Below are 12,582 nucleotides of genomic sequence, written 5' to 3'. Positions count from 1 at the left end.
TATATATGTTATATAAATAATAACTGAATGTTTTATACAATAAATAATACATTCAGTATTATATGAAATATTATACAATACACTAATATAATTATTATTAGAATAATTAAATAACTTAAAATAAGCACTGTCTTAAATCAGTACTATCATTAGTTAGAAAGTAAGTAAATTAGTAATTAGTACATGATTGTCACAGCCATTGCAAAACAGACATCAGAGCACACACAGAAAAGTGACTCACTATATGATTAATTCATAAATGATACACAAGACAATTTTTAAAACCTGGAAAAGAGAGACATGTAGAAAATGAAGATGATAACAGATCACATCCAGCACATCTATCCGTAAGACACAGCCCAAAGTGTAAAAGTCTCAGGGAGCTGCCAACGTACTATGTAAGAGAGGCTGCCCTCCTCTTTGTGGTAGATTGGGGCCCAGAAGTTGTGTGAAATCCAGTATTCTGATCTAAACATGTGGATCTGCAGATAAGAAGCAACAAGAGAACAAGACTCTGTTCTGGTGAAGTGGCCCTAAACAGCTAGAAAGGAGACACCAAAGTTAGTTGTCAGTCTAAGGCATCTGCAGGGCAGCAAGAACACAGCTGTAGTTTAATACAGTAAATTATGTTTACAATGAGGAGCTTGCCTCCTGCAGAAGGCTGGAATCCTGTTTAATAATTTGTGTTTAAAAAGGCATCAAATTAGAAAATACATTTTATTAAAATGCACACAAAAACAGTCACTCCAGAAAAGATTAGTGCTGAAGGAGCTGTATCAACATTTCACTTTTGTTCTCACAGCTCTGACTCCACTCTCCCCTCCACATGTGGGGAGTATAGCCATGTTTCTCAAGAACTGGAAGGTAGGAAACATCACCCCTTCCTATCCCTGCCCCATTCTCCTTTAAGCTCTAGAGTAGTGAATAACCATTTACCAATAAGACCATTGGAATAGCATTCATTTCAATATGGTTTCCTTCACGAAGTTACCTGAAGGTAACTTGAAAGACCTGTGAAGGGTCTGAGATTTTCCTATTTGCAAGCTAACAAGCTATCCTGCCAATTTCATGGATGAGGGCAGAAGACCCAAAACTCCTGGGTCATAGATGAAGGGCAGTTTATAACTCACAGCAACAGCAGTAGCTAGAGTATTGGCATTTCTGCAGTAGTTCCACAAAGCCCAATTCCCACAGGGTGATGTGAAGAAAGCAAGAAGATACCTGTAAATGCAGAGGGTTGCATTACAAGAGAGGAACCCGGAGCTTAGGGAACTTGAATCTTTTATAATGAGCACTAGGCATGCCTTCCCTTTATTCCAGAGGGAGACATCAGCTTTATTATATTGGACAAGAAATATGCCTGCCCTTTACTCCTGAGGGAGACACTATCTCTATCTACTAAGACTCTTCTATATATAATATCCTTGAAAAGACAGCCTGAAAGAAAGGGCAGGAAATGCCTCACTCATAAGATGCACAGAAACACAACAGATGCGTACAGAATTGTCTTCCAAATGTTGTTGAGAAAAATATAAAATCTAAAAAGTCTTTGGAAACAAGAGATAATACAGAGGCTTGTGGGTTGTACTTCAGTTAGCATCCCAGGCCACAATCAAACCAAATGATGACATTTGAGGCCTGCTGAATGCTGGTCTGCCATAGTGATTGGAACCTAAGCACCCTGGACAAAGAATAAGAAAGAATTTTAATGCCTTCCTCGACTACCCAACTCCATGCACATAAACAATAGAATATAACTTTTTTGAGAACTGCTATACCCTCAAATTCCTAAACAGTGCCCAGCATATAAGAGGCACTCAATATTTACTAATGAATGGATGAATGAGGTGACCTCATTACTTTTCAAGGATATTGGCAGTAATGTACATTTTTCTGATTAAGTCACGATAGAAGTAAGTTCATCTGATTAAATCAGGAAGTATGTGAAATACAGCTTGGAAGTACCATGTTTCTATATAGCTCTTCAGAGTTTAAAAAGAGTGAATTCTTGGGGCGCCTGGGTGGCTCAGTCGTTAAGCGTCCGCCTTTGGCTCAGGTCATGATCCCAGCGTTCTGGGATCGAGCCCCGCAATCCAGCTCCCTGATCAGCGGGAGGCCTGCTTCTCCCTCTCCCACTCCCCCTGCTTGTGTTGCCTCTCTCTCTGTCAAATAAATAAATAAAATCTTAAAAAAAAAAGATTGAATTCTTTGAATACATATAATTTTCCTTGAAGGTGTATGCATTTGATTTCCTTTGATCCAAATAGTGAAAGTTCTCTGTATTCTTGCTGTGTTTATGAACAGATGGAACTAAGCAGTGAAAAGGGGTGAATATGGAAGAGGATGGACAAAACCAGTGTCGTCTGTGTGAGATTAAAGAAGTGAGTCATTGAGGTTACAGACAAGTAGGTAAGTTTCAAGTATACATAACCCCTCTCTGAAGAAATAAAAGATGACCATGGGGAAGTAAAGGGCACAATAAAGAAGAGACAGTTCCCTAAACTGCCATCGGGTGGTTCCACGGTCCCAACAGCCTGGTTATCCTATATAATGCTCTGAATGAGGAGGAGGGGCAGTTCTTAAGCCTGAGAGGAGGTTGACAGCACTAGGAGGAAAAACTCAATTCCCTTTTATACAGAATGTATTCTCTTGTATTCTCACCTCAGCTAATTCCCTCACAGCTGGTCTAAGAGATGCCAACTTACTGCCAAATCAGGAAATACCAACTCAGGATTTACTGTTTGTGATTTATCACACTTTCCCAAGAGCCAACTGTAGGAATAGTGTATAACAACATGCCAACTAAGTGAGGAGCAAATGGAAAAGGAAGAGACTCCTTAAAATCAATAATGAGGCTTTATTTTTGTTGTGTTGTTTGCTTTGAATTAAGGTCAATATATCTAAAAAAAAAGATAAGTATTTGAATAGGTGTCTTCTACAATTGTAGGCAGAAAATACTGCTGCATTTTGGCAGAGTCAATCTCAAGTTCTAAAATCTATATTCGTTTAATATCATGAAGAGTAGTTGAAGCTTATCATCTAAAATATGAAGTTATAGGGCTGCCTGGGTGGCAGTGTTCAACTCTTGGTTTCAGCTCGGGTCATGATCTCATAGGTTGTGGGATGGACCCCTGCATTGGGCTCCGTGCTCATCAGGGAGTTTGCTTGAAAGATTCTCTCCCTCTGCCCTTCCCCCCACTGATGGGTGTGTGTGTGTGTGTGTGTGTGTGTGTGTGTGTGTGTGTGTGTGTGTGGCATGTCCCCAAAGGTTTTATGCAGTTTAAGCTTCCCTAACTTCAGAAAAGTAACTGCTACAGACTTACCCCCAAGATCATTTGAAGGTTTAATTATATTTATTTTATATTGATTTTAGTTTTGGGAATATTTAATAATGAATTATTGATTTTTATTGAGTCAGCCTCTCTGATTAAAGATGCTAGAGGCTAAAACAAAAAACTAAAATGTGCTATGCAACATGTACAAAACTAAATAAGAAAGAACTTTAAGTTCTATATCTGGGCTCATATAAGGAAAAAACATTCTATAGGAAAGATGGATTTGAGAACATATGTGATCCTGAGTGTAAATGTCAGGGTATAAGCAAAAATTCCAGGTAGTTTTGCAGACTTTCAAGGCAGTGGAACTGGTAAGACCCAAGTCAAGGTCTCCAAACAGTAAAGGGGGACACAGGTAATATATGGGTTATAGAAGAAACAAACAAAAAATTTCATAAAGGTAAGTACATGATGTGATGAAAAGGTGTAGGAAAATAAGATGGCAGAATGGGGCAGACCAGAAAGATCTAGGAGGGGTGGAGAGGTCTTCTGGGCTAGGAGGTGGGAGAGGGGCTGTGGACACACCCTCTTCAATTGTTTCTCTCCCTCCCTCAGAAACCCTTTGTGACTCTTCAGTGCTCTGTGATGTAAGCCTGGGGAGGATATATATTCAGCATCTCCGCTCTAAGAGCTCAGTTGCCTACGAGCAGCTTTGCGATTCAGACAATGGAGTTCAAAGACTTGAATGTTCTCTCATTTCTGAATACTCTTACTGAACCATGTCTGAGCTTTGACTCGACATGCTTGAAGATTGACCCCAACTTCACCTTCCTGTGTGGGTTGGGATTGCTCCTCCTCTTCCTGTGCTACCTGATGGGAATTCCATTTCCAACTTGGAAAACCAAACCCACCCAAAAGGTAAGGAATCCTGGGGGAGCCCTCAACACAGAGTACTATGGTTTCCATTTCTAATCCCAATTTATATTTTTAAAAATATTTTCTTTCTCTAAGAGAAAGCAAGAGAGCACAAGTAGGGGAGAGGGTCAGAGGGAAGCTGAGCAGGGAGTCCAATGTAGGGCTGGATCCCAAGACCCTGGAATCATGACCTAAGCCAAAGGCAGACACTTAACCAACTGAGCCACCCAGGAACCCTTAATCCCAAATTTTAAAATGAGTTTGGTAGGGTCAGAGAAATACCTAAAATGGAAGTCTTAAGAGAACAGACATTCGGTCCTCTAGAAGAGAACTGGTAAGGGTAAGGGTTAAGGAAGGACTAAAGTTTCCACTTGAAACTCAGTCTATCTGCATATGGTAGCAGGTCTTGGGTAAAATACCAAACACAGGGATTCTGCAGTCCTGGATTGGGTTATTTAGAGAACATGGGATCTGCATAAGAGAACAAAGTTTCCCAGCACTTGATCATGAGTCACATTCCCATGTCAGGCATCACTTGATCAAGGCTTCCCTCCTGTTGGGGTGATCAGGAGAATAGTGTTGAGCCTCTGAGAAGAGACTGGGGTCTGAGGTATGTCCTAAGATACAGGGTCCTACCCGAGGGAGCACAGATGTGACTGTCAGGCTTCAATTTCTATGTCCTCATTGAACAAGGGACTTCTGAGAATATCAACTGTGGGCCTCACAGACAAAACCCTCCTTTGTGTTTTCAAAGAAGTATTGACAACATTTTATCACCTTAAAAATTGATAAAAGCAAGGAACACAAAGTTCTCCATTTCTGATGGAAAAGAGATGAGTCCCAACCAGTCATTCTTTTATTTTTGTTCTAGCGTCGGGGCAGAGCCAAGAGGAGGAGGAAAGGTGGGACTCTGAAAGGTAAGGTTCTGCCTATTTCACCTGAGCTCTCCAAGGGTGACTCTTCCTGTCCTTTCCATGAGGGCCCAGGGCCATGATCTCTGAGGATGTCAGCTGCTAGATACAGTCCCTCTTAGAAAACAGAGGCCTCAGAGGAGAGGCTCATGGAAAGGCAATCAGAGCACAAAACCCTTCTCGGATTCCCTGCTCTGCCCATCCCTGAGCATGAAGCAGTGTTGGGCCTGGGCAATGGGTGTTGCCCAATAGGTGGCCGTGTGAGACGTCAAGAGTCAGAACTTCTGTGTCCTTACTTTGTGAAAGACTTGTGACATCATAGATACTCAGGATTCTTCCCTGAGGTAACCACTGACCTCCATGCTTCACACAGGTAGTCTGAGAATCACATGAGATAATTTACATGAAAGTACTTTATACATGAAGCAAGAATACTAATCAGGTTCACATCATTGACCATTTGACCTCATTTATTGATTATTGGGGATTTCAGAGTCTAATATCCTAAGGATTTCCCATAAGGGGACTCTTGCATTAACACCTGTTTCTACTTTCACTACATATAACGCATTCTCCTGGTTTCCCAGATCACAGATGCTACCAGAGAGAAGTGGAGGAGACCCGGAAGCTGATCTCTGTTTTAAGGTGGTGACCAGTCTTTCTCCTTCTATCCTGATCCCTCTTAGAGCATGTTTTATGCATTCGTAGGGATTCAATGTAGCCTGCCATAGTCATGGGAGAGGGTAACCATAGGAGCAGGAATTGGGGTGAAGGCTACCGAGTACCTTGTGAAGTCATAATGGTGGGGCATTGTGAAGGGCAGCAGGCTTCAGGTAGCCCCTCCCTTGCCAGGCCAGCATGTCCTCCTCCCCTTGTTCCAGTCCTGGCTATAGCTTTGTACCTCCTGTCTCCTGCAGCCCTCTAGGCCGGCATCAGAATACCATCCACTTTCGTCAACTGTTATGTCCAGACTCCTCCTGTGAGGTATGTAATAGCACAACTGCTGAGATCAATCGGCTGCTGTTCCCGGAGGCCCTGGAAGATGCTACTCCTTTGGCTACCACACCTCCTGTGACTTCCACATCATTCACTCTCTCCCCTGACTCCTCAGCAGTCCCTCCAGGAGACCTAATATCAACTTCTCTGCCTGAGCTTTCCCCACCACCTGCCTCCAACTTCTTACCTAACCCAGTGATCCCCGTGGCTAACTTTTTTCCACCCTCACCACCGGGTGATTCGTTGCCACCAGAGCCTCTTACTTGCTTGGATTCCGAATTCCCTGTGGATCATTTCCCACCCCAGCCCCTTGCCTTTCCTCCTCTCCCACCATTAGATGCTCAGACAGCGGATCCTGTTGTCCAAACAGAGGCCACTTTGTCTCTAAATACCATCTTCTCTCTGGACCCTACCCTTTCCCAAGATATCAACCCCTTACTGGACTTGTCCCAGCCAGTGAATCACACTGAGACCGTTGCTTGTGATCATGCACCACCAACCGTGTCTGTTTCACCACCACCAGACTGCAGTTTAACTGTGACTAAATCTAAATCAATTTCCATCTCAACAAAGCCTGTTTCAGAGAGCTCATCTCCAGATAGCCCTAGTGGGTTGTCTACTCATGTCCCCAAAATCACAGGCATCGACCACTCCAGATTGTCAATTTTAGACTTCCCTGGGTGGCAAACTCATGCCAAAGACTTCTTCCCTTCAACCTTGGCTCCATGTGATTTCCACCAAGAGTTTCTGGCCCTCCATTCTTCAGAGGCTTCTTCCAGGGGAGACCCTGCAGCCAACTTTGTAGAGCCTGGTAACCTCTCACTTCTCAGCCCTGATGGCCTGGCACTTCTAGAGAAACAACTTCAAAAGAGGAGTGACGTCCTGATGTGGAAGGAAATGAAAAAGGGTTCTTTTCCAAAACAAACAATTACTGATAAACATGACTTGGCAGCCTCCCTTCCTTTCAGGAGCAGCAAAGACCAATCAAAGGAGCTGCATATGCATCAGCAGCCCCCATATCCTACAACTTTGGAGGAGGGCCATTTACAGCAAACCCCTATCCAGCTCTTCTGGGGTCTCCCAACTCTTCATAGTGAGTCCTTGTTCTCTGCCGCCCATGTCTCAGATGATTGTTCCTCCATCTTTATTTTCAACAGAATCTCAAATGCCTCCGCAGAGCAGGAATCCCCAGTAGTTCCCCATCCTCTTCCTCTATCCTTACCTGAGAACCAGCCTCAACTCCTGACTCAAACCCAGGCCCAATCCCAGCCCCCACCTATCCCTCAGGTCCAGCCCCAGGCCCACCTTCAATCCCCACTCCCAATCCTGCCATCTTGTCCTCTACCCCAGATTAAGATCTGTGGAGTGTGTTATCACAGACCTCAGAATGAATCAGAGTCTCTCATGTCAACTGAAATGCAACATCTGGAATGGAATGTGTTGCAGAAGGAACAGGAAAGTATGTGGGGTTTACCCACTGTTGTCCAAAGATCCCAGGAGGACTTTTGTCCTTCAGCTCCTAACCCTTCTCTTAACCGTAGGGCCTCCCAGGCCCATGTTGCAATCTGTATCCTTCCTGGACAGTTTCCTCTCAGTGATGAGCTTCGGACAAAACTAGAGCGTCACCTTCGAAAGAGGCTCATCCAACACCGGTGGGGCATGCCCCGCAGGATCTATGAGTCTCTATCACTGATGACGCGTCCAAGTATTTTTGCAGAGATACCTGAGTCACAGCACTATCGTGGACGCACATGGATCTCTAAGAGTCAGAGTAAATTGAGCGCATCTGAAAGCGTCTATGAGGGGGCCTCAGACATCCTTCAGCTAGAGGATGATGACCTGGAGAAGGACGATGACCAGAAGGACAACAATGACCTGGAGAAGGACAACAATGACCTGGAGAAGGACAACAATGACCTGGAGAAGGACAACAATGACAAAAACTTAACAGTGTCTGTGGAGACTGCAGGCCAGAGACAACTTGAAAATGCTCTGAAAAAACATCTGAGCAAAAAGTTAGAAGAAATCAGTGAGGGTCGGCTCCCTGGGACTGTGCATAATTCATGGCATAGTATGAAGCAGGCATTGCTTCTTTCTGAGAAATCCCACACTGAAGTAAAACAGAAAAGTTTGTCACCATCAGTGGTTGAGGACTACTCCCTGAATACCTTCCAGGAGCTTCCCTTTGTTGAATCTAGTGCACAACAGATGCTGGAAGCCCATATTGAAAGGTTTCGTAAGAGGATGACATGGGGACTTCCCCCCAGGGTCCTTGAATCCATAGAGCTCTTTAAATCGATAGAGGCCACATCCCATTCTAGCTTTTCCTCCTCATCCAACCTGATTTCTGAGGTAAATTTTAAACCTGGGAGCTTCAACTCCCTTAGAGGAAGCTCTAAATATCTCCATGGAGACAAAGAAGCAACAGCGAATTCAGCCCCCATCCTGGATCGTCCTCTCCCTGCCACCTCAACTGTGGGCAAGGAAGAACAGAGAATTCCGAGGCAATCACCCTCTGATATCAACCAAGAGTTTGCAGAGGATGTTCAGAAAATTAAGGATGGCAGACAGACTTGTACACCTGTCAAACATGACACCGTAGGCAACAGATGGCCCCCAAAGCTGCCTGCAAGGCAAGCTGGGGCCAGACAGGAGCCAAAGGATAAGAGTGCAAATTCCAGCGGTAGAGGAGGAATGCAACAAGGCAAAAAGATGAAGAATCTAGAACCTGCTGTTGTGCCCACAGTGTCCAGGGAGATATTCAGGGCCAAGGAACTTGATGCTCACCAGTCACCGTTTAATATCTTGACAACCAGCAAGCCAGGAAGCTCCCAAATTGTAAAGGTGAATGAGAATAAAGTCAAAACTACTGTCCCCATTAACCCCCCCCCACCAAACATATCAATTCCCCAAGATCCTGAATCATCAACCCTTAAAGAACAACTGTTGCATGAGTTAAAGCTGAAACTGGAGAACAGAAAGCATAGCCAGGCACAAGCCCAATGCACTGGCTTGCCCCCTGCTGCAGATACTTTGACTTATAAGACCTCACTGACTCATGCCCAGGGTGTCTCCACTGGGGACATGGGAGCTTCCCAAGTGCTGCATGTCCATTCAGAGGACACAGGAATTAAGAGGGAACAACAGCAGGAGCCTTGGGTCTCTAGGCATGTCTTAAGGAAGTGCCAGAACAATCTCCCACCAGCTGCAATGACCATGAGCTCCAAGGCACAAGAGCTTGGTGGAGGGGATGCAGGATTGGGGACATCCCAACTTCGAAGAAACAGTTTCCACCCTACTGAGGATGTGGCATTGAAGAATAGGTTCTCTACTGAGCATGTGGTATTGAAGGAAAAGCTGGAAAGCAAGCCTTCCCAGACCCTATCACAGAAGGGTCAGCCTCCTTCTGAAAGCCTTCTCAGAAAAAAAATGAAGCATTTTTTGCAATGGCTTAATCCTGGGATAAAATGCAAAAAGCAAGAAAACTTCCAGGAAAAGGGCAGCCCTCTATCATCTGTGGAAAGCAGAGGCCTTCTTAAAGGTCAAACTGCCTTTACTGGGACGACCAAAGCTCAGAAAATTACGCCAGACGTTGGGAAGTTCCTACAGGAGAAAATGGGGTGTCGGCATGCAATAGATAGCACCTGCTCTCAACAGCCCATTCCCTCCCCAATCAAATTTGGGAAAACTCAGCAGAAAGCACAAGTGTGGGCCCAGGCACAGCCTGTCCAGGGGTATCCTTTCAACTACAGGGCTCCCTCCTATAAGGAGACAAATACCAAGCTCTGCCGCCAAGAAGTAGTCTGTGCAGGCCAAGGCCATACTGGAAGCATCAGACAGATCAGAGACCAGTATATGCCCCAGAAAGCTGTGGCATTTAAGGACCAGCTACTGTATCAGAAGTACCCCCTATCCATGCCCCACAGGGAGCCTGCGCCCCACCCAAACACCACCTGTAGGCATCAAGCTGGCCAGGGGCCTCGGGTCACACTCACCACTGCTGAAGGCACTGCGTTCAGAGAGCTGTCTCAACTATTTAGACAGAAAACCCTTCTCCAGAATTTCCAGGGGGGGAAATTTCCTACCCCAAAATAATCCCTTGTGAAGAATATTCTCTCCAATAAATATTCCTCTAATGATAGTGATGTCTGTTCTGTGTACTGTACTGGGGGCATGGGTTTTGGGTAAGTCAGTTCAGCTGTTACTGATTGCTTCCTTTGGCTTCTAAAAGGTGACCAATCTCCTGGAGCTCTTGAGAAATAACCATGTGCTCCCCAAGCCCCCAAAAGCCTATTTCCTCTCTGATGATGTTTGAGGAGATGGGCGCTCTCTCCTGCCCCTTAGCTTAGCCTTATTGAAAATGTATAGTGGCTCACATCTTTCCCCTCATTGAATGTTTTGCAAGTCTTCTATATCTGGTATATAGAAGACTTGCATTTTCAGAAAATAATGATTAAGCCACTGTTTCTTATTTACTGTTATTGTGTTAGAGTAGCTTAATCATTATTTAGAAGTCAGTGATCAGAGGATCCCACAGGTGGGTGAACTCTGAATGGGAGTGTGTGAGGGGGTGTTGTCCCAGTTGATCTTGGGTTTGTTGGGGTAGGGTTGAAGAACAGCATAGATGCTGCTTAAGAATCTGTCATGTGAGTCATGTTAAACTTGACATTGAGGTTTCCCACTAGAAGTGCTTCCCTTCCCTGGGCGTTTCTTCAGGCTGCCTGACTGATGATGTTTTCTGCAGAACAAAAGCATCACATAGCTGTCAGTGGTAGGTATACTGACCGGGCAGCTACCACCTAATCCCCCTTATCCTTCCAGCTTGTATGTTCCCTGTTAATTTTTCAACTCCATGTCATTTATTTTCCCCTTCTTGCCTATTCACCAAGGCCTTGTCTTCCGTTCCTCACTCTCCAAGGTAGAACTGATGGTTTATCAGGTAACCAACATTTAAGAAGCTCCAGTACAGCATAGGAAATAGAGTCCATGGTACTGTAATAGTGTTATCTAATAGTGTTATCTGGTGAGAGACGGTAGCTGTAGTTGTGGTGAGCACAGCATAGTAGAGAGTTGTATACCTGAAAGTAATGTGAGATTGCATCAACGATTCTTCAACTAAAAAGCAAACCAAAACAGGCTCTAGTACAAGTTGGCCCCATCCAATCCCCTTCCATCTTTCCTGTCTAGCAAAATCTTGTGTCTCTGCCTTTTCTAGAAATGCTTGTAAGTAACTACTATTAGATTAAATCTCACATTTCACAATTGAGTCTACTCACAATTGAGTCTGCTGATGCCCCAGCACTACCTGGAAATCATTCATTCATTCCACAAATACTTATCCCAGGCTGACTAACGTGAAACAAAAGAAACGGAGTTAGGTCACTATTTCCTTAGTACATTCTCTCCTCAGTGTTAGATCTATTTTATTTTATTTTATTTTATTTTATTTTATTTTATTTTATTTTATTTATTTTAAATTTTATTAGAGAGCACGAGCACAAGCAGGGGGAGTGGCAGAGGGAGAGGGAGAGGGAGAAGCAGGCTCCCTGCCAAGCAGGAAGCCAGACGTGGGGCTCAATCCCAGGACACCAGGATCATGACCTGAGCTGGAAGCAGACACTTAACTGACTGAGCCACCCAGGCGCCCCTCAGATCTATTTTAAATTTCCTTCACTTTCCTCAAACTTAGGCCATCTTCACTTGCTCAGCAGATGTGCTGGATCACAGCTCACAGAGAAGAAAGAAAGACGTGATGTAGGAGCTTTTCATAAAACAAAACAAACAAAAAACCTTCCAAAAATTTTCCCGTTCCTCTTTTCTTCTTCCTTCCTGTTACATGGAAAGAGGTTTCCTTTCTAGTCTCAAAGGAAATGAACTTTCTGTAATGTCTTTATGGAGAGATAAATTCTAGTTTGATGGACTGATCTACCTCTTCCAGGTCTCCTTCTGACCCTCTTCCTGTCCTTCTGAGGCACCCAACATCTTTGTTTTAATGCTTATTACTACAGAAATGTTTAAACATGTACAAAAGCAGATAGAACAATATAACTTTCCTCATATTCCTCACCCAACTTGCACTATTATCATTTGGCACGTGTGATACATCCCATCTTTTACACTATGATTAAAGTGCAAAAGCCCATTTAAACATCTTGCCATCCATCTCTGAGACACATGCTATGTGCCCATGTCAAAGCTCTCACATTTCTTTGGTATTTATCACTTGTGGAACATACAACAGGTGTGTTCAGCATTGGTGACGAAGAAGCACTGAACTTTAGAGGCTTTGGCAATCAGTTCTGCTCTGCCTTCCAGTCAACCCTGAGGAGCCATTTGCATGAATTACTCAACTCCACACAAGAAGTAGTCTTACAGAGCAAATTCAGGGCACAATTTCACTGTCATTAATCACATAGTAACTGTAACAAGCAAAAAGTATAGAAGAATACTGTTGATGTTGATAGACTTGACACTGCTCTATGTGT

At 44.0% G+C, this 12,582-nt stretch overlaps 1 protein-coding gene across 1 annotated transcript; it reads left to right on the top strand.

The window, feature by feature from the left end:
- The first annotated feature begins 4,001 nt into the window (after positions 1-4,001).
- LOC123781509 (spermatogenesis-associated protein 31D4-like) lies at positions 4,002-10,192 on the top strand. The gene is made up of 5 exons (XM_087858778.1): positions 4,002-4,193; positions 5,062-5,107; positions 5,689-5,749; positions 6,019-8,524; positions 8,669-10,192. The coding sequence occupies exons 1-5, from the start codon at positions 4,002-4,004 to the stop codon at positions 10,190-10,192; spliced, it is 4,329 nt and encodes a 1,442-aa protein (XP_087714904.1).
- Positions 10,193-12,582: the final 2,390 nt, after the last annotated feature.

The sequence above is a fragment of the Ursus americanus genome, chromosome 34, assembly GCF_024610735.1.
Source record: "Ursus americanus isolate L20-20 chromosome 34, mUrsAme1.1.p, whole genome shotgun sequence".
In the NCBI taxonomy this organism is placed as follows: domain Eukaryota; kingdom Metazoa; phylum Chordata; class Mammalia; order Carnivora; family Ursidae; genus Ursus; species Ursus americanus.
The sequence above is the reverse complement of the archived record's forward strand: the minus strand, read 5'-3'. Positions and strand labels throughout refer to the sequence as shown.

Excerpts from the sequence above, each read along its gene's own strand:
- LOC123781509 (XM_087858778.1), top strand. The coding sequence starts at position 4,002 with ATGGAGTTCAAAGACTTGAATGTTCTCTCATTTCTGAATACTCTTACT. Across the intron at positions 5,108-5,688 it reads GAAAGGTGGGACTCTGAAAG|ATCACAGATGCTACCAGAGA; the intron begins GTAAGGTTCTGC and ends CTGGTTTCCCAG. Across the intron at positions 8,525-8,668 it reads ATGGAGACAAAGAAGCAACA|ACTTGTACACCTGTCAAACA; the intron begins GCGAATTCAGCC and ends GATGGCAGACAG.